Source organism: Talpa europaea, assembly GCF_964194135.1.
Source record: "Talpa europaea genome assembly, chromosome: 3".
Taxonomy (NCBI): domain Eukaryota; kingdom Metazoa; phylum Chordata; class Mammalia; order Eulipotyphla; family Talpidae; genus Talpa; species Talpa europaea.
This window is the reverse complement of record NC_140069.1, coordinates 140,963,121-140,988,213: the sequence shown is the minus strand read 5'-3', so window position 1 is coordinate 140,988,213 and position 25,093 is coordinate 140,963,121. Positions and strand designations below refer to the sequence as shown.

General features: G+C 49.0%; 1 protein-coding gene across 1 annotated transcript in view; it reads left to right on the top strand.

The window, feature by feature from the left end:
- Positions 1-25,093, top strand: part of KIAA1549 — a gene marked incomplete at its 3' end in the record, with an annotated part of 109,533 nt that overhangs the window by 66,472 nt on the left and 17,968 nt on the right. Inside the window, exons 9-15 of the mRNA XM_084229722.1 lie at positions 3,062-3,239; positions 6,689-6,873; positions 15,656-15,852; positions 17,499-17,614; positions 21,286-21,491; positions 23,610-23,833; positions 24,454-24,607. Of these exons, the coding sequence (XP_084085848.1) occupies positions 3,062-3,239; positions 6,689-6,873; positions 15,656-15,852; positions 17,499-17,614; positions 21,286-21,491; positions 23,610-23,833; positions 24,454-24,607 (1,260 nt within the window). The remainder of the gene's footprint in view (positions 1-3,061; positions 3,240-6,688; positions 6,874-15,655; positions 15,853-17,498; positions 17,615-21,285; positions 21,492-23,609; positions 23,834-24,453; positions 24,608-25,093) is intronic.

Below are 25,093 nucleotides of genomic sequence, written 5' to 3'. Positions count from 1 at the left end.
CTTGTTCGCCATTTGTGTGTTTTTTGTGGAGAGAAATCATTAATTTTTTTGGCTGAGTCATGAGTTTCCTACTTTTTTTGGATATTAGATATATCATTAGAGCTATGATTTGCATTTTCTCCTATTCCGTAGGTTATTTTAATTTTGTCAATTATTTCTTTTGCTATGCCAAAGCTTTTCAGTTTGGTATCATTTTTTGGTGTAGTCTTTAGCATTTTCTGTGTATAAGATCACACCATCTGCAAATGGAGACAATTTTACTTCTTTTTTTCTGATTTGGATTCCATTTATCCGTCTGTCTGTCCATTTATTTATTGCCTGATTACCCTGGCTAGGTTTTTTGGTACTGTGTTGCATAGAAGTGGTAAGTATGAGAACCCTTGTCTTACTCATGCTCCTAGTGGAAAAGCTTTCAACCTTTCACCATTGAGTATGATGACAACTGTGGGTCATCATATATAGCCTTTATTATGTTAACACATGTTTATTCTATACTCAGTTTGTTGAGAATAAATGTTGGATTTGATCATGTGCTTTTTCTACATCTGTTAAGATAATTGTATGATTTTTATCTTTCAGTTATTGTGATGTATCACACTTATTCATTTGTACATGTTGAACCATATGCATTCTCAAGACAAATCTCAGTTGAGAATCATAGTGTATGATCCTTTTAATGTGCAGTTAAATTTGGTTGGGTAATATTTTGTTAGGAAATTTTGCATTTATATTCATCAGAGTTATTGGCCTTTATAACTTAATTTTCAGTAAGTTCCATGTCTGGCTTTGGTATCAAGGTATTGCTGGTCTCTTAAAAAGAGTTTGAGTGTATTTCTTCCTCTTCAACTTTTGGGAACATTTTGAGAATTAGTCGTTAAATGTTGGTGGAATTTATCAGTGAAACCATCTGCTTGTGGCCTTTCCATATTTGGCAGTTTTTTTTATTACTGATTCAGTTTTGCTATTGATCTGCTCATATTTTCTGTTATTTCATGATTCTTTCTTGGTAGGTTGTATGTTTTTAGGAGTTTTCCATCTCTTGGTTTTCCAATTTATTGGTGTATAATTGTTCATAGTAGTTGCCGATGATACTTTGTATTTCTGTGATATCTCTTGTTATTTCTATTGCTTATGATTTTTATTTGTGTTCTCCCTCTTTATCTTAGTCTATTTTTTTAAAATTTATTTTATATAAGCGCTGGGGTACAGGCCAGAGGAGCGGGAGGGTTAGTCTAGCTAAAGTTTTGTCATTTTCATTTCTTTTCAAAAGACCAACTTTTAGTTTTGTTAATCTCTTCTGTTGTTTTCCTATTCATTTTTTTGTTTTTGTGGGACCCTCGCCGGCAGCCGGGGAACGAACCAGTGCTGCAGAGGCTGTGGGCAGCCTCTCAGCCCAGCGCTCAACCGCTGCGCCACCAGGGGAGGCCCTGTTTTCCTATTCTTTATGTAATTTATTTCTGCTTTTATTATTTCCTTCCTTCTGTTGACTTTGGGCTTAATTTGATCTTCTTTTCTCTAGTTGTTTGAGCTGTAAAGTTAGGTGGTTCATTTGAGATTTCTTTTTTCTCGATGTATGCCTTTATAGCTATAAACTTTGCTCTTACCACTGCATTTGCTGTATCCCGTAAGTTTTGGTATGTTGTTTCTTCATTTTTATTTGTTTCAAGATTAAAGAAGTTCTCTTTAGATTTCTTCTTTGGTTCATTGGTTGCTCAGCAGTGTGTTCATTTTCGGGCATTTGTGAATTTTCCAGCTTTCTTCCTACTATTGATTCTAGTTTCACACCTTTGTGCTTAAAAAAATACTTGATGTAATTTCTGTTGCCTCAAATTTATTGAGCTTTGTTTTGTTGTCCAACTTATGGATTATCCTAGAAAATGTTTCATGTGGGCTTGAGAAGACTATTCTGATGCTGTTGGGTGGAATGTTTTTTTTTTTTTAATTTTAATATATATATATTTTTAAAAAAGCATGTATTATTTATTTGTTTGTTTGTTTGTTTGTTTATACAAGCACTGGGTATAGTCAGAAGTGCGGGAGGGTGAGAGAATTCACCAGAGCGGGGAGCAGAGCAGGCGGAAGGACCGAAGCACACTGCTTAGGGGAGCAGTGGGCGGCAGGAGAGGTCTGCATGCCATGTGGGACCCTCCTCCAGTGACCGGGGAGCAGCCAGGGATTGAACTGGTGCCGTAGTGGCCGTAGGCAGCTTCGCAACCCAGCGCTCAACCGCTGCGCCACCTGGGAGGCCCTGGGTGGAATGTTTTTAAATGTCGGTTATGTCCATATGGTTTAGAGTGTTATTCTGATCTGCTGTTTCTATGTTGATTCTCTGATTTACCCATTGATGAGAGCTGGCTATTTAGGAATTTATGAGATTGATTATTCTGAGAGTAGTGATTCTCAGTGGGGCTGATTTTGTCCTCCTGCCCCCTGCTTTCAGGGTTCATTTGGTAATGTCAGGAGACAGTTTTGGTTGTCACAGCTGGTGAGAGGGGAGGGCATGGTTGTTGCACTGGCCTCTAAACAATATAGGGCAAGGTCGCTGCTAAACACCCTATAGTACTTGGGACAGCCCCTACGTCAAATAATTATCTGGACCAAAATGATAGTAGTGCCAAGCTTGAGAAATTGTGCCTTGAATAACAGGGAGAAAATTCTAATAGATTCAAGAAGGGCTTAGATAGAAGCAGTAGTACTTTCAGAGAACCAGGAATGTACCTAACACTATAGTCGATGATGGGAGGACAACAGTTCTCTCCCATGGCATGTGGGTAGCAATTCTAGACAGACCAGACTCGGCCGTCCTATGTTCTGTGTACACTGCTTGCCCCTTTGTCTCAGAAAAGACTTGGAGCAACAGGAAGTCCATTTGTTATTTCACATAGAGGCACTTGCATTTTTACTGTCCTCCTGTCCATCAAGAGCATCGTAGGGATTCTGGAACCTGGAATGGTATGTGCAGCTTAATATGAGGGCTGGAGTAAATCCTGGCTAGCACAGTCAGGACTGAGTGTTTAGAAACCTGAGCTTCTAAATGCTAATGGTTTCTGTTATCTTTCAGGTGGTAAATGTGTCCAGGCTGGAGGGAGATGATAATCCTGTGCAGCTCATTTACTTTGTGGAGGATCAAGATGGAGAAAGACTCAGTGCAGTCAAGTCTTCAGATCTGATTAACAGGATCGATATCCAGAGAGCAGCCATTATCTTGGGTTACCGCATTCAAGGCACTGTTGCCCAACGTAAGTGTGTGAGACGGGGCCTCCCATGGCTGGCTGTGCTGTGCTGGGTTGACAGCGAACTCAGAATTTAAAACATTATGTTTTAAGCCCTTGTTTGGAAGTGTCACTTATATAAGATCTCAATGGTTAAAATTCATTTGCCAACAGTTTTTTTCAGTTGCTTGGAGCTGGAGTCCTTGCTGCTGGTTTTTCTTGCTGCATTTTGTGTTCCTAATGTTACAGGGAGTTACGGTAGCTGAACTTTAATATTTCTCCCCCACTCTTGTCCTATTTCTCTTTTGAAAGAAACATTTTGTCCTAGGTAAAATAACACGCGTTCTCTGTGTGTATTCCAGAACCTTACGTGTCCTATTTTGACCGTTGGTGGGGACGGTGAGTCACGCAGGAAGCTGGGAGGTGCCCTCTGCATTTGCTGGCTTCCTTCTGAGTCTTTGAACACAAAGACACCCTTGATCCTTACCCTTTTCTGTCCTGCTTTTCTCCCAACCTCTCCTTATGCCACTCCACAGTTTAGAAAGAGGCGTTTTGATATTTCTTTATTTTTATTGGAAGATTCTTGGCTCCTGACCCCCTGGCAGTGGTCACCCTTGGTGCCTTTTTCTCCAAGTCACGGATTTGGGGGTATTTAAAATGAAGAAAAGGGAGAAACCCAGAAGGGTGTATTTCTGTCCATCTACCTTCGGGAATGAGACTATTTCTGTAATCTAGATGTGTTTTCCTTTATGATTCTGGAAGCCGACCTCAATGGTAGAGGGAAAGCAACTGTTTGGAAGTGCTCAGCATCAGAGAACATTGAGAATGCTTTAAAGAGGACATGGAGGGCATCAAGGCAGTTTGTAAGAATGAAATGACCCAAGGGCTCATGGAGGGAGGATTGGACCAAGAAAATGTGGTCTGTACCACATGGAAAACCACTCAGCTGTCAGGAAAGAGCATTTACAGCTAATTGGAAGAAGCTCGAGGGAATGATCTAGAGTAAAGCAGAGCAAAAGATAAAGACAAATATGGGCTGTTTCCATATATGGGGTAAAACAGGCAATCACAGTGATGCATTGATGAAGCAAAATAATTACAAGTGGTGGACATTCATCAACCAAGTGAGGTTTCTGAGGTTAAAGCGTGGGCGGGGGTGAGGGAGAGAGAGTCGGAGGGGATATAAGGGATGGAGGTGGGGAGAAAACAGACAGACAGACAAACAAGTAGCGTACCAGAGTGACAGTTTTGAAATTATCCTTGGACGTGGAAAATTCTTGGTGAAATCTACACTTGTCCCTGGACCCTAGCCAGGAGGAAGGCTAACGCCTCCGCCCACCACTGCCCTTCGTGGATGATGGTGGGGGACATAAGCAAAGCGCTGAGTGGTTTGTGTGTGTTTAAGACAAGGTTGTGTTCACGTGTTCCTTTTCAAAGGGGTGAGGAGCTGAAACTCGAAAGCTTTCAGTGCTTCGTCGACGGCGTTTCACGAGCCGGGCTGTGCCCTCCAGCTGGGCACGTCTCTGTCTTTTTTTTTTTTTTTAAAGATTTATTTATTTATTTATACAAGCATTGGGTACAGTCAGAAGTGCAAGAGGGTGAGAGAATTCACCAGAGCCAGAGCGGGGAACAGAACAGGCAGACTGACGAAATACACTGCTGAGGGGAGCAGCAGGTGTGGTGGGAGAGGTCTGCGCGCCATGTGGGACCCTGGCTGGTGGCTGGGGATCGAACCGGCACTGCAGAGGCTGCGGGCAGCCTCACAGCCCAGCGCTCAACTGCTGCGCCACCAGGGGAGGCCCATGGGCCGGTCTCTTTTGAAGGAAGATGAATGGCAGTAGGGTCTGGCCGCCTCACAAGACCCTGTCTGCTTTTCCTGCCTCTCTCTCCTCAGTTTCATACTAAAACCCACCATGGCCACAGTCCTGGGATTTCAGGATTGGTAGGAGGAGGAAGTGGGAGCCAACACCAGGGCCGCCCCAGGCATTGTGCACCCCGGTGTTGGCCCCATGTGGATCCATCTGTGCTTCTCACAGGGTCTACTGGGTCAGGACAAAGAGGAGTATCTTGCTCCAGCTCCTCATTTGGACTCTGTCACCCTTCTCAGTGGTTTTCATGCAGAGTGAACTATATCCAATTCAAAAATACAGATTTTTAGCACTTGGTCTCTTTTTCCATGTTCCACGCAGCCTCTGTAATTTGTTACCACCACGTGTCAATTTCCCACCATCTTTCCACAGAGCTTTTGCTTCAGAGGGCTTGCTCTCTGCCTTTGTCACCCCCTCAGGAGCTGAACCCCCAACTTAAACTGGCACCCAAATCTCCTCTGCTGTTCCATCTTTGAAGAGAAACATTTCTATCTCTGTAGCACGTGTTAACCATTATAAGATGTGAAAAGAGCATAAAACTTGGTCCCTGTCCATGAAGACTGAGACATATTTGAAAAGACAAGACTCAGCGTCAGCGACGGATGAGCCAGGCAGTGTGCTGATGCAAGATGATGGTTGTGTGTGGTGAAATGCACTGGAAAAGGATAGTCAGGAACGCCGGATAGTCAGGAACAGCGGGACATACCAGGGAGCACTGGTGATGGCTGCGCGGTTGTGATGAAGAGGCCCTCGGAGTTGCTCCGAGTTGCCTCGGAGTTGCTGACATAAACACTCTGGGTGGAGCCTTGTCCATTATCTGTTGCTTCAATAAACCATCAGAGGACAGCGACTTCGAGTCCAAATTAGGATCCTTCCCCAGCTGGGTGGCGAGGCTGGGTGCCAAGGGGGGTTGGTGTCTGGGGCCTGAGTGCCAGGAGGACCCGCAAGAGCAGAGCTTTGGGAGGAGGCGAGTCCTGTGAGTGGGTGTGGAATGAAGACCTGGGCCCTGTGGGCTGGGAGGTGGGATTAGGGGAGGGAGCTGGTGAAGAAAATGGAGAAGGACAGAGTAATTGGAGCATAATCATCCTAGGCCCTAAAAGATGGGGGGCTGAGGTGGGGAGAAGGGGTGGCAGGAGGGTGGGGAGTTGCAGATTCAGAGTCATATCGATTCATTGTCATTTAAAAATGGATGCCCGGTACCTTCGATAAAGCAGTTTCCATGAAAAGCCCTGTTTCAAGGGTTGGGGGGACACAAGGGAGGAGATTAAGGCAGTGCTCGTAGACTGCTTAGTAGGATTTCTGATTCGGGTGGGGAAGCATTCCTGCGTGAGAATGAAGGGGGAGCCTGGAGTTCACCTGGCCTCGCTGTCAAATTGGTTCCATTCGTCTGGCTGCATCATGTGTCCTCAGTGCCTCCTGGGGCTGACTTTCTGTGGGGTGTGCTGGGACTTCGCTCCTGTCCCCAGGAGATGTAGCCTCTCACCAGTTGTCTTGAGCTGAACTGACAAGGACTTTGCAGGTTTCACGTGCACAAAGGCACGTTCGCTCCACAGAAGGGCTGTCTGGACAGGAGGAAGAATGACGGAGCCTTCTCTTCTTCATCTGCAGCCGTGGATAGGGTGAAGAGGCCGTCCCCCGAGTCCCAGAGCAGCAACCTGTGGGTCATAGTCGGCGTGGTCATCCCGGTGCTGGTGGTGCTGGTCATCGTGGTCATCCTCTACTGGAAGCTCTGCCGCACGGACAAGCTGGACTTTCAGCCTGACACCGTGGCCAACATCCAGCAGCGCCAGAAGGTAAGGGTGTGCCCTGCCCCCCGACACGCGGCATCTGGGCTGGGAGTGGGGGGGAGATGTGCAGACTTGGTGCCAAACGACTGGGAGGTCCCGTTTAGGACACCTTGTGTCCTCTGTGGCACGTCCCTTCTCCTCCAGGCTTGCTGCCTGAGAATTCAGACCTATTCAAACCCCCGATATTTGCAGAGATTAGGAGCTGTGGGAGGTTTTTTTCAGGTCTGCGTCTCTTCCTTGCACACACGCCTCCTCTTCATGGCTCCTGTGTGTTCCATCCACCTCCTGCAAGCCTGGCTACCCACCCTGACTGAACTCCTTTGTCAGTAAAATATGGTAGAACATGCCTTACACATTCTGACTTAAAATGTATAACGAGGTATTTATTGGCTAATCTTTCAAGGAGGGGGGATGGGGTGTGTGTGTGTGTGTGTGTGTGTGTGTGTGTGTGTGTGTGTTGGAACAGTTCTGTTCTGGGAGGAATTGTCTGTGGTCTTTGCTGGAGTAAGCATCACCCATAAGGCACCAGCTGCAGTTTCCAGTTTGGGTTTCTGTAGAGAAGTGCAGCCTGAGTGCAAAACTCTAGATTGTTTTTCCAAACCCTCCCCAGGTATTGGGTGTAAGTGAATTTAGAGCTATTTTGACAGCAGTTTCTTTTCTTTTCTTTTTTTTTAAAGCAACTCCTTTGACATGTCTTTCCAAAGCATTCATCTAGTTTTTACACTGACAGCCATTCTCTTCTTGGGCTTAGGTGCCAGCAGTTTCTGTAGTATTTAATTGTCACATACAAGTTTTAGAGCAAGAAATTGGCTCTCGGTCGTACCTAGCTCACCTGGGAAGGTGGACATGTGCCCGAGTCCCAGAGGGTCCCTCCTGCAGCTGCGGCATGGGCCCAGCGTGCAGACCAGCCAGCCCCAAGGGAATGGGCGGGGGTAACCACTGTGAGGTGTATTAACATGTGCCCTCACTGGAATTCTCGGATTTCGAGCACTAAATCCACGTTAAAAGTGAAGTAAGAAAAAGCAAGCAAGCAGCAAAAGAATAAGAAAGAAAAAGGCTTGTTCTATGAATCTTTTACTTTTCTTCTGATTTGATATAAAAACTGTGCATTGCACTTCGGGAAAGTGCCCGGAAGTCTTTACCAGCTAAATGAAGAAATACATGCTTAAAATTTATTTGCCTTTAGTAAAAGTCAGTAAAGAGTATTTTTCTCATTCTTAACTACGAAATGCAGACCCCTGATTACACTGTCAGCTTGTGGTGAGGAAGTCTATCAGAAGCTTTTACCCCCTAATATTGTATTTATCACCTGTCTGATTTATTATTTACATAGCCTGCTAAGCTTGTTTTGTTGTTAGACAAGTGAATAACATGGGGAAAACCTGGAAAAAAGGACTCGACACGCTAAATGATTCATAGCGTGCATTTAGTGGAATTAAGATCAACAGCAGGTTTGGCAACGCTATTGTCCTGGACTAAGGAGTGTTGTTACGGGGAGATTAACCTGCAGAGAGGGTTCCGTGTGTCAGCCTTTTATGCCTCGGAGTTGCTGACATAAACACTCCGGGTGGAGACTTGTCCATTATCTGTTGCTTCAATAAACCATCAGAGGACAGCGACTTCGAGTCCAAAGTAGGATCACCCCCCAGCTTTCTCCTCCACTTTCACTTCCGAAGTATTTCCACGTCCCAGATGTGGCTATAAATCAAGCAGACAGTTTCACATGGACCTGCCAGCCTTTGGCGTTTGCTTTCCTGCCAGCGCCCTGAGATCTGTGTGCAGCCTGGACAACATATTTACGGGAAAAAGGGCTTCTGCGCGGAAGCTTCCCTGAGAGCAGCTAGTGTCTCCAATGCTGTTGGCAGGACAAACCCGGCAACGTCGCCACAGGAGGGGCTTGGTTTTGGGGGCACCAGAGCCCATCCCGGAGATCTGGTGGCCCACACAATGGCAGTAAGAAAATGAGGAGCTCCATTTACTTTAACAACCAGCAGCTCCGCTTGCCCGCGTGTCATGGGGGGTGAGCTGGCAGCGTGGGGGCTCCCGCCTGCGTCTGGGCCGCTGGGAAGTCCCTGCCTCGCGTGACTGCAGGGGTCCTCATTCCCCTGCTGTGCTCCGGGCGTCTGGCTCTATGCTGCTCACCCGCCCCACGCCGCTCCTCTCCGAAATCCTCTAGCAAATCCCAGAGCTGGAACATCTGGAAGCAATAAATCTGCTGACCTAAAATCCACACCCCCTTCTCCTTGTAATGAGCAGGAAACCTCTCCAGATTGTCTGGGAGGAGATTAGTTTGGAAACAGGATAAGAGGGAGAGGCTGTCCTGTCGTATTTTGAGGCTGGGTCCTTTATGATTTCTACGAATCAAGGAGCAACCCACCTAACCCGTGTCTTTCGCTTGTCTGTATTCTCTTTGCCCTGGAGCCCGAAGTCACTTGTTTCTGTTCCCCCAGAACTCTGGGTTGGGCCTGCCTCACCCTGTGGAGGTTCTATTTAAAGATCTGGACGGCTCTGCTAGATGCTGCTGGTGCCGCAGAAACTTGTCCTTCTGACGGGGACAGTTGCTGCCCTGTCATTGGTGCAGGACCCTGGCTCCTGGCCACTGGCACTGTGGGCACCATGGAGCGGCCCTAGCACCGTGTGTGCATCCAGTAGATACCGGGCATTGGCTCTGGGCCAGGCCCCTCACACACACAGACTACTGCCAGGGCACACGGCAGGGACACACGGCAGGGCACATGGCAGGGACCAGGACAAGCAGTGCCAGAGCCGACCCAGCATTGGGAGTCTGTAGGGTGCTGCGGGAGCACAGAGGAGTGGCTGCTGCCCTTGCGTAGGTGCTGGGCTGCTTCTGCCTTCCTGGAGCAGGTGATGCTGAAGCTCTGAGGTGGAGCAGGGGAGCCAGAGAAGGGGCTCAGGTGGAGGGAATGCCCGTAACTCAGGATGAGAATGGACCAGACGTAGAGAAGGACACCCCAAAATGGAGGGCACGGTGGTGGGCACAGCCAGGTGCAGGGGGCTATGGGACACATTAGGGGCTGAAGAGGTGCTGAGGGCACTGGGGAGCCCCTGAGGCTGTCTCAGTAGGGCAGCGGCCTGCGCAGCGTCTGGCCTGGGACTGTCCTTTGGGAGGCCACGCGGACAATGGATTGAGAAAAGCTGCCAAACTCAGCTCATCAGCTGCCCTGGCTCTTTGGTTCCCTGCAAGGGTGCCTTGAAGTCTTACTGGTGGGCAGTTCAGTCTCCGCAGGGCCGGGTCTCACGGTGGCCTGGGACAGGAGATCAGCGTGCTGCGCTCTCAAACTCCCAAGCCCCAGAGCTCCAGGGCTTGAGGGAGACAGACGGCTTGTTGGCCTACACTCTGGAAGGACGTTATGGGGTGGTGCTGGGTCTCAGGGAGCACCCCCCAAATAGCCACACTGGGGCTCCCCTCTTGAGAGCAGATGTGTATTTGTTCAGACACTTGTAGGATTGGCGTTGTGGTTTCCCTTGTCATGTTACTGCTCCTTCCTGGGGGCTCAGCCTGACGGGTGCTGGGGCCTTCGCTCTGCCCGTTCCATCTGGGCCACGTTTTATTCATGGCTGAGTGCGTTCGTCTCTCTGGCTGCCTGGCTGACCTCCCTGATTTGTGGGCAGTGCGTCCCAGTGCGGCACCGACAGTAGAGACTGCCCCTCTGTGACAAATTAAGGGAAGAAGGAACAAAAGAACTCTCTTCCCTCAGAAATAACTGGGTCCCAAGATGGACGGGGAAGGCACTCGCTGGTCATGGTCCTCCTTCATGAGCTACTGATTCACACTACACCACACGGGGGCTGAAGGAGCTGGGGGTGCGATACAACCAGACCTTTTTGTTTCCCTTAAAGAAATGGGGAAACTAGAAAAAGTTCCAGAAAGTGGAGCTGAAACAAAAGGAGCTGATTCCATAAGTGGCAGAGGCTGTGTTTCCTCTAATTTTTTCCTTGTGTGTGGAGGGCTTTTGTTTGGGGCATAAGCACAGATTGGTTGCCAGACTTCTATTGTCATGGAAGTTGGTGACTCACCAGCTTGGAGAAGTACAAGGATTTAATGGATATATTTAGAGACCAGTGGAATCACAATCAGCCTGCAGGACGTCAAGGCTATTGTGATGGGTATTTCATCCAAGACAGGCACCCTTTTCTCAGTTCCCCAGAAAATCCAGCAAGTTTGGTGTTTCGGTTGGCTTTTGGATAGTCTCTACAGGTCCACCATGTGTCACACCCTTTGCTGAATTACACAGCCTGGTATCTCAATTCACGCCTCTGGCTGCATCTGCTGGGTGCGAAGGCTGAGCCCACGGCTTAACTGCTGGTTCTTTGTCCACGCACAGCGCTGCCATCGGTCTTGTCTGTGTGAAGCATCTCGACCTTCCATATGTGTCTCTCTTATGAGCCCTGAGGGGTGGCCAGGAAGGTATTTGGTTCCTGCATGTGGGGGTCCAGGGGCTGCACATGGAGGCCATGCTGTTGGCGGTTCTCTCTCCTTCACTCTGGAGACCTTTGCTAAGCACAATGGCTCCTCCTTCCATTTTTTTTTAAGATTTATTTATTTATGCATACAAGAACTGGGGTACAGGTCAGAGGTGCAGAGGGTGAGAGGATTCACCAGAGACAGAGTGGGGAACAGAACAGGCAGATTGAGGGGAGCAGCTGAGGGGAGCAGGGGGGAGACAGGAGAGGTCTCTCAGCATGTGGGTAGCTCCCTGGCCAGGGATCCAACTCATGCTGCCGTGGCTGGGGACAGCTTCACAGTGCTCTGCTTAACCCCTTGCACCACCAGGGAAGCCCTCTTCTTCCATTTAGAAAAAGAAAACATCACTTGCAAAAGCCATTGTTCCCCAGTCATTTAGACACATTTGCTTTCTTCTTGAAACAGACCCAAAAAGATTTTACCAAGGTTTATTCAGCAAGGGTGATGGTGATGATTCTGCGACAGTTGTTATATCTGTTACTCTTTTACTTAGAGGAACCTTGATTATGGAGCTAGAATAAGGTGGTGCTGGGGTAGAAGCAGCCCCATAAAACTGGAATTTGCTCACTGTAGGATTTTTATCTTCAGCTGTGAACAGTTCATATCAATTCTGATCTCCTCAGTCATCTCACAGAAGGCTTGCTAGATGGGCACTTGGAGTTGTTTTGTGGCTGGATTCATAAATTTCATACTGTGGTGAAAAGAGCATTTACAATCATGTGTTTTGTAAGTTAGGGTAGCATTTCGGCCTCAGAGCGAGGGCTCGTCCTAAAATCACATGGAGGGAGTTATTCAAGTTCCGCCATCCCCTCTTGTCTGATTTCCCCTCTACCCATTCACTCCTAGGTGCTTTGCTCCTAAGAGTGCAGTGGAATCTTGGTGGAAATTTACAAGAAAACAGGGAAAGGTGTCAGACTAGTAAGTATGTGGTTTACAAAAGGCGTGTTGATGATTGCCGTTGAGTATGTTACTTACAGTAGAATCCAAACAGGGTCTTGCTTAATCTAAATCTCGTAAGTCCCGAGGGGTAATGAATAAACCAGCAGAGAAGAGCAATAAAAGACAGGGAGTGAGGGTCTCAAATTTGGGGAAACTGAACGTAAACTTAGTGGTTTCACATCATCTTTGGAAAGAAGTCAACGAAACCAGTCTACAAGTCAGAATACAGTGCATGTTCAAGAAAGTGTAAAGCACTAATTTAGCTCATCGAGATGTTCCTTTGAAGTTGGAATGTCGACCTTTCAGAAGTAAACATGCGGCCCATCACGCCTTGGTCCTTGGCCTTCCAACCCCACCTGAGATGGGGGAGTGGGGAGCTGGTCAGCCCTGGATCGTCTCTGAGATGGGGCAACACGCACTAAGCATGCATTTGCTGGCACACGGTGTTTAAAGACCACGGATACCCCGATTTTTGGATGGATCAGGCAGAGCCTGACACCAGGTGAGATGAGACTGTGCCCCTGATGCCTTTTCCTTGTTCTCATGTTTCTTCCCGGGGAGGGATGCTTGCTTCGGTGTTTGAGAGACTGTTGAGGTGAAGTTGTTAAACAAAAACATCCCTTACCTGCTGCCCTCTCTGAAGGGCATATGAATGCAGGTCCTAATCCGGACTAAACTCTGCCAATCCTTAGCCACCTTCTTCCCTTAAAGAAACATAAAGCCTTATGAGTAGGTGATTGGATCATCATGAGAGATGCGCCTTTTGTCTTTTTATTGCTTTTTATTGCTGTCCCAGACAGCTCTACCCCTCAGGACAGAGCCCACGGGAAGGTGCTGCGTGGTTAGACTGGAGAAGGACACGCACGAAAAGTGAGGTAGGAAGGAGAGTGTGCATGATGTTCCGACCACAGGTCATTCTCAGGAAGCCCTCTTTATGTAAGAGCATCCACAGAACTTGTCCATTGTCCAGGTACCAGTTAGATGAGAGTGTCTATAGAGGTTGTCCAGATATCACTTTAGGGGAGGGCGGCTAAGATCAGAGGTTGTCCACCTGGAATTCAGTTCCCTTAGAAGGACTGCAGGCCCCCAGGAAAGTGCACACTCCAGGGGTTCTGGGAGCCAGTTTAAGATGACTGTGTTACTCCACAGTCCAATGCGTGAGAAAATAAATCTCCTGGGTGACTGGGTGACTGTGGGGGGGTGGGTGAGAGGTGGAATCAAGCATAGCGGCAGGTTTGGATTCATTGTCTGCTGAACAATGTTCCTGAGCCGAGGGGCGTGGAAGCTCACAAACTGCCCTTTGGTAGAGTTGCTTGCTTTTGTAACATGATATCATTCATTTAGAAAATATGGGCAAGTCAGTCTTTGCCTTTTGTTTCCAGGCAACACCTTTGTAAACTCTGCTTACAGTAAGTTTTGTCCCCCTCTGCCGGCGCAAATCATTATTGCAGATTGCTTTCCAGTTCCCCATGGATCCTAGATTTTTAGGGCTTAAAAAAAAAAAAAATGTGAGGGCCTCCCCAGTAGTGCAGCGGGTTGAGCGCAGCGCTGTGAAGCTGTCCACAGCCTCTGCAGTTTTTTTGGTCCATCTGCCTGTTCTGCTCCCTGTTCTGTCTCTGATGAATCCTCTCACCCTCCTGCGCCTCTGGCCTGTACCCTAGCTCTTGTATAAATAAAATAAATCTTTAAAAAAAATCTGAGCCATTGGTGTTGTCATTCATTTGTGCATAAAACCAGCTCAAGTATGACTGAAATTTTCCATGCTTAGTACAGTATCTATAATGACTCCTTGGGTTGCTTGGTTCTTGGCCCATAGGACTGTCTCTAGCCTGAGGGGCCCTTGAGACAACCGTGTCCTGCAGTATCCGCCTGTCCTCCACCAGCTGGACCCTGGCTCTTCCAGTGTGGTCGGGAATGGCGCTCCCCTTTGTGTTCACATTCCTGTGTGGCGAAGCACCTTTCCTGGCTTAGCACAGGCTAGGAAGCTGGACCCTGGGGGTGCAGGCTTATAGGGTCTTGGTTGTGGTTCCCCGGGTAGGATCCCCACATCCCGTGTGAGAGGTGGACCCCCTCCTGCAGCTTTGTGCCCATTGTGTCTGGGGCTACTTCTTTCTAGAAACTCTTTATCCCCTGGATTTCCATCGCACTGACCTTTGCAATTCCTTCAGTTTCTTTGAATCTCCTTCTGTTTCCTGCCTTTTGTCCTGTTCCCCCTCTTAGCCCCAGCTAGATGTTCTCCCACATTTTATCCCTAAAGGGCATTTTCATCTTAAAAATCTCAACTCCTCTACATGTCACCTGCTATACAGTCTTCAAAGTCGCGTCTGCAGCCCGAAAGGCCCCTCTGCCCCAGACCGTTGTCTTCTGTCTCAAGCTACTTTCCTTTGGGGCTTTTCCTGCCCTCTCAGACTGGCATGTCCAAGCGTCACCTGGCTGTCCAGGTGAACGTACCGGTCAGTGCATATGGCAGCCAAGCCCAGCCCAGAGTGATTGGAAGCACGTGTTTATGCTTCATGGGATCGTTACCCATATCTCCAGAGGAGATTATTTTCTGCTTTTCTTCAGAAACTGGAGGGGAGTGTGAGAGGGGAACAGGCGGGGATGTTCATGCAGACACTTCTATCACTGCCCAGTTCCAAGGAGAACAAATGTGTTTTCCACACTGGTCTCAAGCAGGGAAACGTGCCACACAGGAGCGAGTCCTGCTTCTCATGCTTCATACTTGGGGTCTAATATTGATGAAAACCCACACGTGTGCACAAGAAGGCAGTGGACTGACCCGGTGGCATATTACTTGGACTTGAGTGTTCCTAGGTTCTTGTTTGGGAAAGGACTTGAAATATAACTAGAAGAGCACAAAAATTATTAATTTATTTTCTTTTATATATTTTTTTACATCATCATTTTTATACAGTGTTTGCCTTATCATCTCAGGTATGGTCCTCATTTCCATGAGGAATTCCCATCCCCAATTCATCCATGTACCATCACCAGAGCACAAAATCACTTTAAAAAAAAAAAAAGAAAGAATCTCTCTCCTGGGCCATGCTTTCTGGGATTGCATAGCAATTGCTGTGGTTATGTTACCATGACAACGGAGCGGGTATCACCTTGTGACGTCTTGGGTGCTGTGGTCCTTGCACTTTTCCTCAGTCTTAATGATTCTCAAGTATCTCTGTTTTCTGCACACTCTGGGATAAGCAGCATCTTGCACCCAGGCACCCCTTGGGAGATGCTGGTTGGGTTGGGTGGAATTGCAAGCCCAGTGCTGTCAGAAGTCAGTGCTCACCAGCGCTCCCAGCTGCTCTTCACAGTACTGGGATTTCCGCTCAGCTGTGTCACCTGCGTGTGCGTCTGTTCTAGTTGCAGATCCCCAGCGTGAAGGGCTTCGACTTTGCTAAGCAGCATCTGGGTCAGCACAATAAAGACGACATACTGATCATGCACGAGCCGGCGCCACTGCCGGGGCCCGTGAAGGACCACACCACACCCTCGGAGAACGGGGATGTGCCGAGCCCCAAGGCGAAGATCGTGGCGAAGACCATCCGTCACCGAGGAAGGTTCTTACTGGGCTTTCTCTGTTGTCCTGTACCCCGAGCATGCTGTTGTTTTCAGGGTGTCAGTGTCCAGTGCTGGAGGGGCTGTGGGTGTGCTGCCCTGTCTGCAGCCTGGGAGACTGACAATGGCTTCCCCAAAGTCAAGGAGGTCGTGGGCTGCTGGCCACTTGGTAGGCCAAAGTGGGCCTGATGCTTTCTTTACCAAAAGGGTTCAAGGTCATGCACCTCTGTGATGTGGGGATGGCTCCCGGGACTTGCTTTGGGGTTGACCAGCTTGATGTATATTTTCTGAGGTCAGCATGCCAGGCCCCCGGAGATGTATCACAAATAGGATGTGGGGGTGTGTGGTCTGTGGCATGCACTGGGCCAGCACGGGCTCTGACCTTGTCATCGTGTCTGGGGGACCATGTCACGCGCTGCTTTCTCTGCTGGGTTTTCCTCCCATAGTCTTCCTTGTTAGCATGTTGGCATGAGGCTCCTCACGGCCGCCTCCCTCCCCAGCAACCCATCCCACTTTATTTCATTTGTCCTGTCAAATAGAGCATGCGGATAACTTGTCATCAGATGGCCTGGGAGTCCCGAGTTGCCCTTGGGTCCCCAGAGCAGGGCCATGAAGGCCAAGTGCAGAAGCAGCTTTGACTAAATGGACTCTAGGTCATGACGTTCCATCACAGGGTTGCTCTTGAACCCTCAAATGATCAGCCTTCCTTTGAGCTTGGAGTTTCAAATTCTGATTTTCTGCTCAGAGGGAAAAGTGTATGATCACATTTGAAACGATGTTATAATTTCTGACTTATCAGAAAACCTACTCCATGGGGTTCTGACCTAGTTTTAAGAATTTGATGCTATTAGAACATGATCTTTACAAAAGAAAATGAGTGATGGAGAGAGATGCAGGCGAAGATGAAATCAGATCATTAAATTTAGCTCATAGGCTGGTACAGTCTTGCAAACTATTTTTTTTCCCTGTGGTCTCATCCTAAGCATTCAGTCACGACATCTCAGTGGTTTGCAGGGCCGGCGGGTATTTGAGCATCTCTCAGGCACCAGAAAGTCTTGGCATCTCACACTGTGGTTGAAGCCAGGAAACACTAAGAACAGGAGAGCTATCTGGTTACAGATTTTCACTGGCGTGGTCCAACCTTTGCCTTCTCGTCTAGAATCAAATCTCAGAGGGGCCATTGTGGGGTAGGCCATTGTGAGTGTAGGCCTCTGGCAAAGCTCTGGACTCATGTAGGCTGATTGCAGAGCTTCCCTGGCTTCCTGGGGATTCTTTTGGCCCTTGAACCCTGAACCTGGCCTGAACTCAGGCCCTCAGATCCCCCCTCACCCAGATCCCGGATCCCACCCTTGCCCAGATCCCTGCTGCTGGCCGGGGGAGTCAGGGACTGTCCTCCAGTTCAGCCCTTCGTTTCTTTGCACTTGGAGAGAGGCGGCCCACGGTCCATTTCCTAAACAGGCTGTGTGGTCTGCGGCTGCGAGCTGTCCATGTGACCCTGGAGCATGCCGGGCCTCGAGATGATGTTTTGGGTTGTCCATTTCTACCGGGGTTGCCGGAAGCCTGGCTTCTACCACTGAATTAACGTGATTCTTTTCTCTCCCTTTCTTTCAACTTCCTAATGGCTGTTTTCTTGTGTGTGTGTCTGCAGAGTTTCTCCCTCAGATGCTGACTCGACAGTGAGTGAAGAGTCCAGCGAGAGGGAAGCTGCAGACAAGACCCCGGGAGTGGTGGCCGACGGGAAGCCCCACCGCGCCCCGCAGAGCGGTCTGTGACACCCCTCATTCCCTACCTTACCTTAGTCACTGTGCTCCCCACGGGAGGGCTCTCGGGGCTGCAAAGTGGACATTAAACAAAAGCCCAGTGAGGAGATGTTCGTCCCGTGTGGGGAGATCTCAGCGCACTGCTTGGTTGCCCTGGTCTGGGGTCTGCTTGCAGATGGAGAACAGGGCTGGGGGTTCAGGATCTACTGAGGTCTGCTTTGAGGCTAATAGCCACATACTGTGCTTGCTTAGAGAGCCAACCATTTCCTCCTTGAGGGGCAGGAGGAATCGAACGAAAACCACAGTCCCCAAAACTGCCCCAAGGACCCAGTGACCTTCTTGGGAACCAACCATTCAGTGGCCCAGCTGCCACGATCAGGCAGCTGTTTTTCAGGTGGTTTGGCATGTTTGCCCTTGGGGAGTCTGACGTGGTAGCCTCATGCGCCCCGAACCCCAGTCTGGACCCCAGCCTGCAAGCAGACACCAGACAGAGCAGGGCCAACTGAGCAGCGTGCTGAGCCTCCGAAACCATCTTCACTCCTGCTGGAGAGTGTGTGGCTGGGAAATGCGTGCCCAGTAGTAGAAGGAAGCCCATGTCTCATGAGAGTGGGGAGCAGTTTTTGGTACAGTTTTTGGTTTTGGTTTAGTAGTTTCTGTTAAGTGGATGTGCTGGTACAGCTGTTGTATTTGTGGGAGTTTTGTTTACATTTCAGGATTTTGTCTCAATAGTGCAAAGAAAATTGGCAGGCCTCAGGGTGTTTTTAATGCTAGCTTTTATTTCTCTGTAGAAAATGCAGGTGAGAGTAGTTGCAGAACAGATTCTGGGCGGAAGCGGGGGGCTTCTGTCTATGCCACATGCAGGTTTGCAGTCCCTAGAGCTATGGGCGCCACTGGGACCAAACTAGCTGAATTTTTAAGATTCCTTCCAGCTCCTTCCAGTTGTTGCTCTTATGATGATAAAGAAATACCCCCTTAGAATAAGGGAAGGGCTTTCTCTTTGGGTCCAGTTTTAGAGAATCCTTTTCCCCCCAATTTTATAAATTCCTACCTGTCAGTTATCACCATGTTACCGATGTGCTGTTTCTGATAGACAGGATTAAATTTTAATTCCTATCCCAGGGAAGAAATAGTTGAGACAAGCAAAAAGATGAGTCAACTCTGGATTTTCTGTTAATTGCTTGTCTTAGAAAATCTGGCTTTTCCGTTTAGCATTTAACTCGTATTAATATGACAGCATAATAACAAGTGTATGCTAAGTGGGTCACAAAAGTCAAATATCGCTCTCAACATATATCCCAAATCTCAGGGGCTAGCACTTCAGTGTGGGGGCTGGAAGGTCATGGGACCAGCTGTTCCTGGGAATATTAGAAGCTCAGCTGCTGCTGTTATGACTGGATGAGACATCAGTCCTAAGTTTCATATTTTAGAAGGATATTTTTCTCACTACAAATGTCAATTCCCTTTGAAAACTTTACTTCTTTAAGCTTTGATGCAGCCATAAAGGCATTTTTATGGCTTGCACAGAACTTCGTTAATACACTATTAAAAAAAAAATTGGGTTTTTCATCATAGCTTGAAAAATAAAATCCTTCTTCTGTTGCAAGTGATGATGAAATGCAGAGCAGGGAGGTGGGAGGTGGCCTGAGAGCCACACTGGCTTCCCCCTGGCACCCTGGGACTCCACCATGGGTGGCATGGCATGGCCACTGGGGGTCTCTCGGCCAGGACACAACATCTGGCAATGTCAGAACCTGGCAGTGGAGGCTGAGAAAAGAAGTTGGTTTTGGTTTTGGTCATCTTGAGGTTGCACTTTCCTTCTGACTGACACTTTGGGGAAGGTGGCTAGGCACTGGGGACCTTCCATGTCCCCACCTACCCCTGGGGTTCACATATTCTTGCTGCTGCTCCCATAGCTTGGGGATGAGGTGAGTCAGGCTGTTCGTGTGCTGCTGTTGTCTCTGGCATGACTGCAGTTTCCTCTCCCTCCTCTATCACTGCCAAGGAGCAGGGACCTCGACATGAATCCTCTTGCTCTCTGCTCGCAGATGTGCAAGGGTAGGGTTTTTAAGGGTGGAGTCAGATTTGCGTTCCTTACAGATTTGAGTTCCACATCTTCCACCTTCTAGAATGTGCCATGGGAACTCCACTGGCATCTACCTTTGCACGTGCTAACCAGGTTGCCGAGCACACAGTTTGATTACTTCTACTTTAAAAGTAGTACTCATTAGAGAAAATCCTCATGATACAAAATACAAGAAATTGAAGAAAATCACCAAGTATATCAAGATTCAGTCTCCGCTAGGATTTTTAAGTACTTCATGTCCATCTTTTTTCTACACATTTATTTTTTTTTCTTTTTCACTGTTAAGATTACTTTTGGGGGAAAAAAATCACAGTGATAAAAGATACACATCATAAAATTTACCTTTTTAGCCATTTTTAAGTGTAGGCTTCATCTCTTTTTAAAATGCAAACTGATTCCCTGTGGGCAAGTTTTTTCTTCTCATGCTTCTTCAACTTAATTTTCTTCTTCCATCAGAACTGAAAGCTGAGTGTTCGCTGTTAATCAGTATGTAGTTTTATGTCCCCAGTCTCCTTATTTGCTTGCTAAATGGCATAATTGCCTTGCTAGCCAAATGCAAGTCACTCCAAAATGACAGCAGACGTTCCGAGCCGCTATAACTTTTTCCAAAAGTTTCGTCAGTTGCTTGTTGACTGACAGACTTCAGGCTCAGCTCAATGTCCTTTGCCTTTTCTTCCTGAAAACTTCGAAACACCTTTAGACAAAACAGGGCAGATTTTGGACAAAGTGCCACAACTTTCACATCTTTTCCAGGGATGATTGATGTCACATGGGCTCTCTACCTTGCCTGAATTTCAGGTGTCCTGCTTTATGCTTCAACTTCTGGGATATTTGTAATTTTTAAAAAAGATTTATTTATTTATGCATACAAGAGCTGGGTACAGGCCAGAGGTTTGGGAGGGGGGGTGAGAGGATTCACCAGTGACAGAGTGGGAAACATAACAGGCAGATCGACCAAAGTACACTGCTGAGGGGAGCAGCGGGCGAGTCAGGAGAGGTCTGCTGCGCCATGTGTGTTGCTCCCTAGCTGGCCGGGGATCAAACCCGCTCTGCAGAGGACAGCTTCACAGGTCAGGTTGTGCTCTAACCCCCTGCACCACCAGGGAGGCCCATATTTGTAATATATTTTTTTAAAAGATTTATTTATTTATACAAGCACTGGGTACAGTCAGAAGTGCAGGAGGGTGAGAGAATTCACCAGAGCCAGAGCAGGGAACAGAACAGGCAGACTGACGAAACACACTGCTGAGGGGAGCAGCGGACGGCAGGAGAGGTCTGTGCACCATGTGGGACCCTTGCCGGTGGCTGGGGATCGAACTGGCACTGCAGAGGCTGCAGGCAGCTTCGCAGCCCAGCGCTCAACCGCTGCGCCACCAGGGGAGGCCCCATATTTATAATTTTTAACAAGGCCAAGGGAGGTAGTATTTACTGCAGCCAGTTTAAATAGTGAAGACTCAAATACTCAGCCACAGAGTTGGGGTGTGTTTTTGGATAGGAGCCCATCTGTGGATTCTGGAAGGGATAATCCATGTTAGTGGGTGTTGGCCCTTCTCTGGGGTGACGTTACTTGTCCTCCTGTCCCTCCATTCCAGGGCCACCTGCCCCCAGTTCAGGCACAGAGCAGCACTCGTCCGCCTCCATCTTTGAGCACGTGGACCGAATCTCCCGCTCCTCCGAGGCCAGCCGGCGGGTTCCCAGCAAGATCCAGCTCATCGCCATGCAGCCCATCCCAGCCCCTCCTCTCCAGCATCCTGTGCTGGCCGACCGAGTGGCAGAAACCAACAAAATTAACAAAGAGGTATTTTTTCTTTTTAATTACAAAGCACATTCTTTAAAAAAAACCTCACATTTTGATTTGGTCAGTGCTGAAACGTGCATGAAAGTGACAGTGTCCGGGGAGGCTAAGTACTGGCACGTGGTCTTCATTTTCCCATGGCACTCAGGTTTCCTAGGTCACATACTGTGCAAAGGCCCTGTCAGGGGCTTTGGCAGAGGTGCAGAAAAGAGTCCCGAGCCTGCCGTCATCGGCACGTCCTGCTCTGACCCTTGGCTTGTGTTTGGGAACTTGGATTTTGGAAGGATTCCCAGCACTCCCAAAACAGAGCAGCCCGCTGTGCCCCAACTGTTTGGCGACATAATTTATGCAGCAAACTGCTCTCCTTCTGGGAGTCTGGAGTTTTGGCACATGATGGCCAGAGGGGTCTGTGTGGCCAGCCCCCAGTAAAAAGCCTGGGCGCTGAGGCTCCATTTGGCCTCCCCAAGAGTACATATCTAACCCAAGTTGTCACAGCTCATTGTTGGAAGAGTAATCAAGTCCTGCGTGGCTCGTGGGAGAGGCTCTGGTCCAGTTTTGGTTTGAAGCTTGGTCCAGATTTTCTCCAGAATCCACCACGTGCTCCATTTTCCTTTGCTTTGTGCCCTTTGCTGTGACAAGGGAGACTAAATGCTGTCTTGTGAGCTCTCTCAGTGACTCATTGAACCTGGGGTGGTCTGGGCACCACTGTAGACTTTGGGGTACGTGATAGATCTGCTCTGGCCTAGGAGATGTGGGTAATTCCTAGTAAAATCCTTTTCCTGGCCAGCTGGAAGAGTGAGTTAGATCTGCTTCCTCCTGAGAATCTGAAGCCGGTTTCTGCCCTCCCCACAGCCTTGCTCACAGCTCTGCCCACACTCACACCCGCTTTCCCCACCCCTTCTATCTTCAAATCCAGTCTGCTCTTCTAGACCTAGTTCACACACAGCTGTGAGATGTCTGCATACCTGTGGGTGCTCCTCTTTGGGGAGGAAGGCCTCTTGTCTGGGAACTTGTTTTGGTAACTCCCGATGTTTATCAGTAAATGGGCATTTTACCAGCACAATGCAAATGTCTTCACTGAATCCAGCTTAATTTAAAGTTCTCTAAAATAGCAATATTATTGGGTTGGAAAACATGTATTCCTTCCCCAGAGAGATTAAAAAAAAAATTTCATTTGGGGCCTCCCTGGTGGCACAGCAGTTAAGCGCTGGGCTGCAAAGCTGCCCGCAGCCTCTGCAGCGCCAGTTCAATCCCTGGCCTCTGGCGAGGGTCCCGCATGGTGCGCAGACCTCTCCTGCTGTGCCCGCTTCTCCCCTCAGCAGGGTATTTCATCAGTCTGCCTGTTCTGTTCCCTGCTCTGGTTCTGGTGAATTCTCTCACCCTCCCGCTCTTCTGACTGTACCCAGCGCTTGTATAAATAAATAAATAAATAAATCTTTAAAAACAAAACAAAATCCTTAAAAAAATTTTTTCATTTGGGTGTTATATTTTTGCTCTCCCATATGTGCACATGTTCCACTTACTCTCACTAATCCACCCATGTCCTTGCTCTCTCTGCTTCCCTCCCTTAGCCCCAACCATTAAATTCTTTTGCTGAGTTCAAGATTTATTCCTGTTGTATTTTGGCTGTGTATGTTTTTGTTTACATTCCAGAGATGAGTGGACCCATCGGTTATCTATATTTCACTTTATGACTTATTTCATTAACATAATCAGCTCAAGTTCCATCCAGTTTCTCCCAAAAGCTATTACTTCATCTTTTTCACAGGTATATAATATTCCACAGAAGCTAGAGTCCACAATTTCCTTACCCATTCCTCTGTTGAAGGGCACTTAGGTTGATCCGAGGGGCATATGATAGCCAGTTGTCAGTGTCCTTAAAAGTTTCCCAAGTTGTCCCTGGCGGAGCTCCCCACCGTCACACCTCTTGTTTGGAGCTACAGTCTGCAGGTGGGTGTGCCTGCCTCTGTCACACCCTCTGTGGCCTGGTGGGAGCCGAGGGCAGCCGTCCAAGGGCAGGGGCTGTGGCAGGACGGTCTCCCCCAAATAGCTTATGCACCGAGGTCCCAGAAACTTTCCAGCTCCGGCCTTGGCCTCATTTCCTCGTCCCTCAACTGACAGATTCAGACGGCTCTGCGGCACAAGTCGGAGATCGAGCACCATCGCAACAAGATCCGACTCCGCGCCAAGCGCCGCGGCCACTACGAGTTCCCGGTGGTGGACGACCTGTCGTCGGGGGACACGCGCGAGCGCCACCGCGTCTACCGCCGGGCGCAGATGCAGATCGACAAGATCCTGGACCCCACGGCCAGCGTGCCGTCCGTCTTCATTGAGCCCAGGAAGAGGTGTTGGGGCTGAGCCGGCCCTGGGGCGGGCAGGGGGGGGCCTCTCCAGGTGGAGTCCCTGACCGGGTCCAGAGGTGTGTTCTGGACCAGCCAGTGGCCGGTACTGGGTCGGCTTTGGGGCTGCTGGGGTCACCTGTGTTTGCAAGGGCTGCGTCCCTCGCCCCACCCTCTCTCGCCGTGGCCCCAGAATAGGGCCCCTGGGGTTATTTAACCTGCCCCCTGGAATTCAGCCTTCCTGGCTCCTCGCCCTGCTGCCTCCGTGCGCTCTCACCCGCCATGGAGTCCCTGGGCTTGCTCACCCCGGGCGGTGACCTCGCCCCTTCCTGCGTGTCAGATTAGCCAGCTAATGTCATGCTTGTTCACTGCCGCCTGTGAGTCCTGTTCATGCTGCTTGGTCGCGGTGTCTCTGGCCAGCAGCCCTCAGTTTTCCCTCCGTGTGCACAGGTGGCCGGTGACTCCCCGGAGCGCACCAAGTATCGCTGTTGCGCCCCCGTGGCGGGGTGGTCACTGCGGTGGCCGGCGCGTCCTGGGCGCGCGGAGCGGCCTTGGTGTTGCGCAGATAAGCCAGTGTCAGGAAGGCACGTTTCCTTTGGGGATAATCTCTTTTTTTTTCCTGGCAGCTCACGGATAAAACGTTCTCCAAAGCCGCGCCGCAAGCACCAGGTCAACGGCTGCCCGGGCGATGCTGAGAAGGACAGACTCATCACCACTGACAGCGATGGCACCTACAAGAGGCCCCCCGGCGTCCACAACTCTGCCTACATTGGCTGTCCGGTGCGTGCTGACCACGGTGCCTCTAGGGTCGGTCTTAGGTGGTTCTTAGAGAGTGAAGGAGCAGGCTGGGTGCCTTCTGGCTAGGCAGCGAGGCAGGGCCTGGGGCCTTGGAGGGGAGACCCAGGCTGCCCCTTGGAGGGGAGACCCAGGCCATCCCTTGGAGGGGAGACCCAGTCATTGGAACCAGGGGCCGCTGGGTGAGCCCTCTGGAGACAGTCTGTGCCTCTCCTTTCTCTGCGCAAGCCCTGTCCTGCCAGGCCCTATCATGGGCTCTTCTTGAAATTCTTTGGAACACAGAGAAATGTCCAGAAGTTTTTTTCTTCTCCCCTCATCAGAGAGTTGTTTGGGTTTCTTGGTGATAGGAGGGATATTAGGGATTTGCCCCTCCCTTCTGCTCCTGAGCACTAAGAAGATGCTACATTTACTGATATATTTGTTTTCTACTCTAATGGGAAAAAGAGCTTACTGGAAATCAAGAAATAGGGA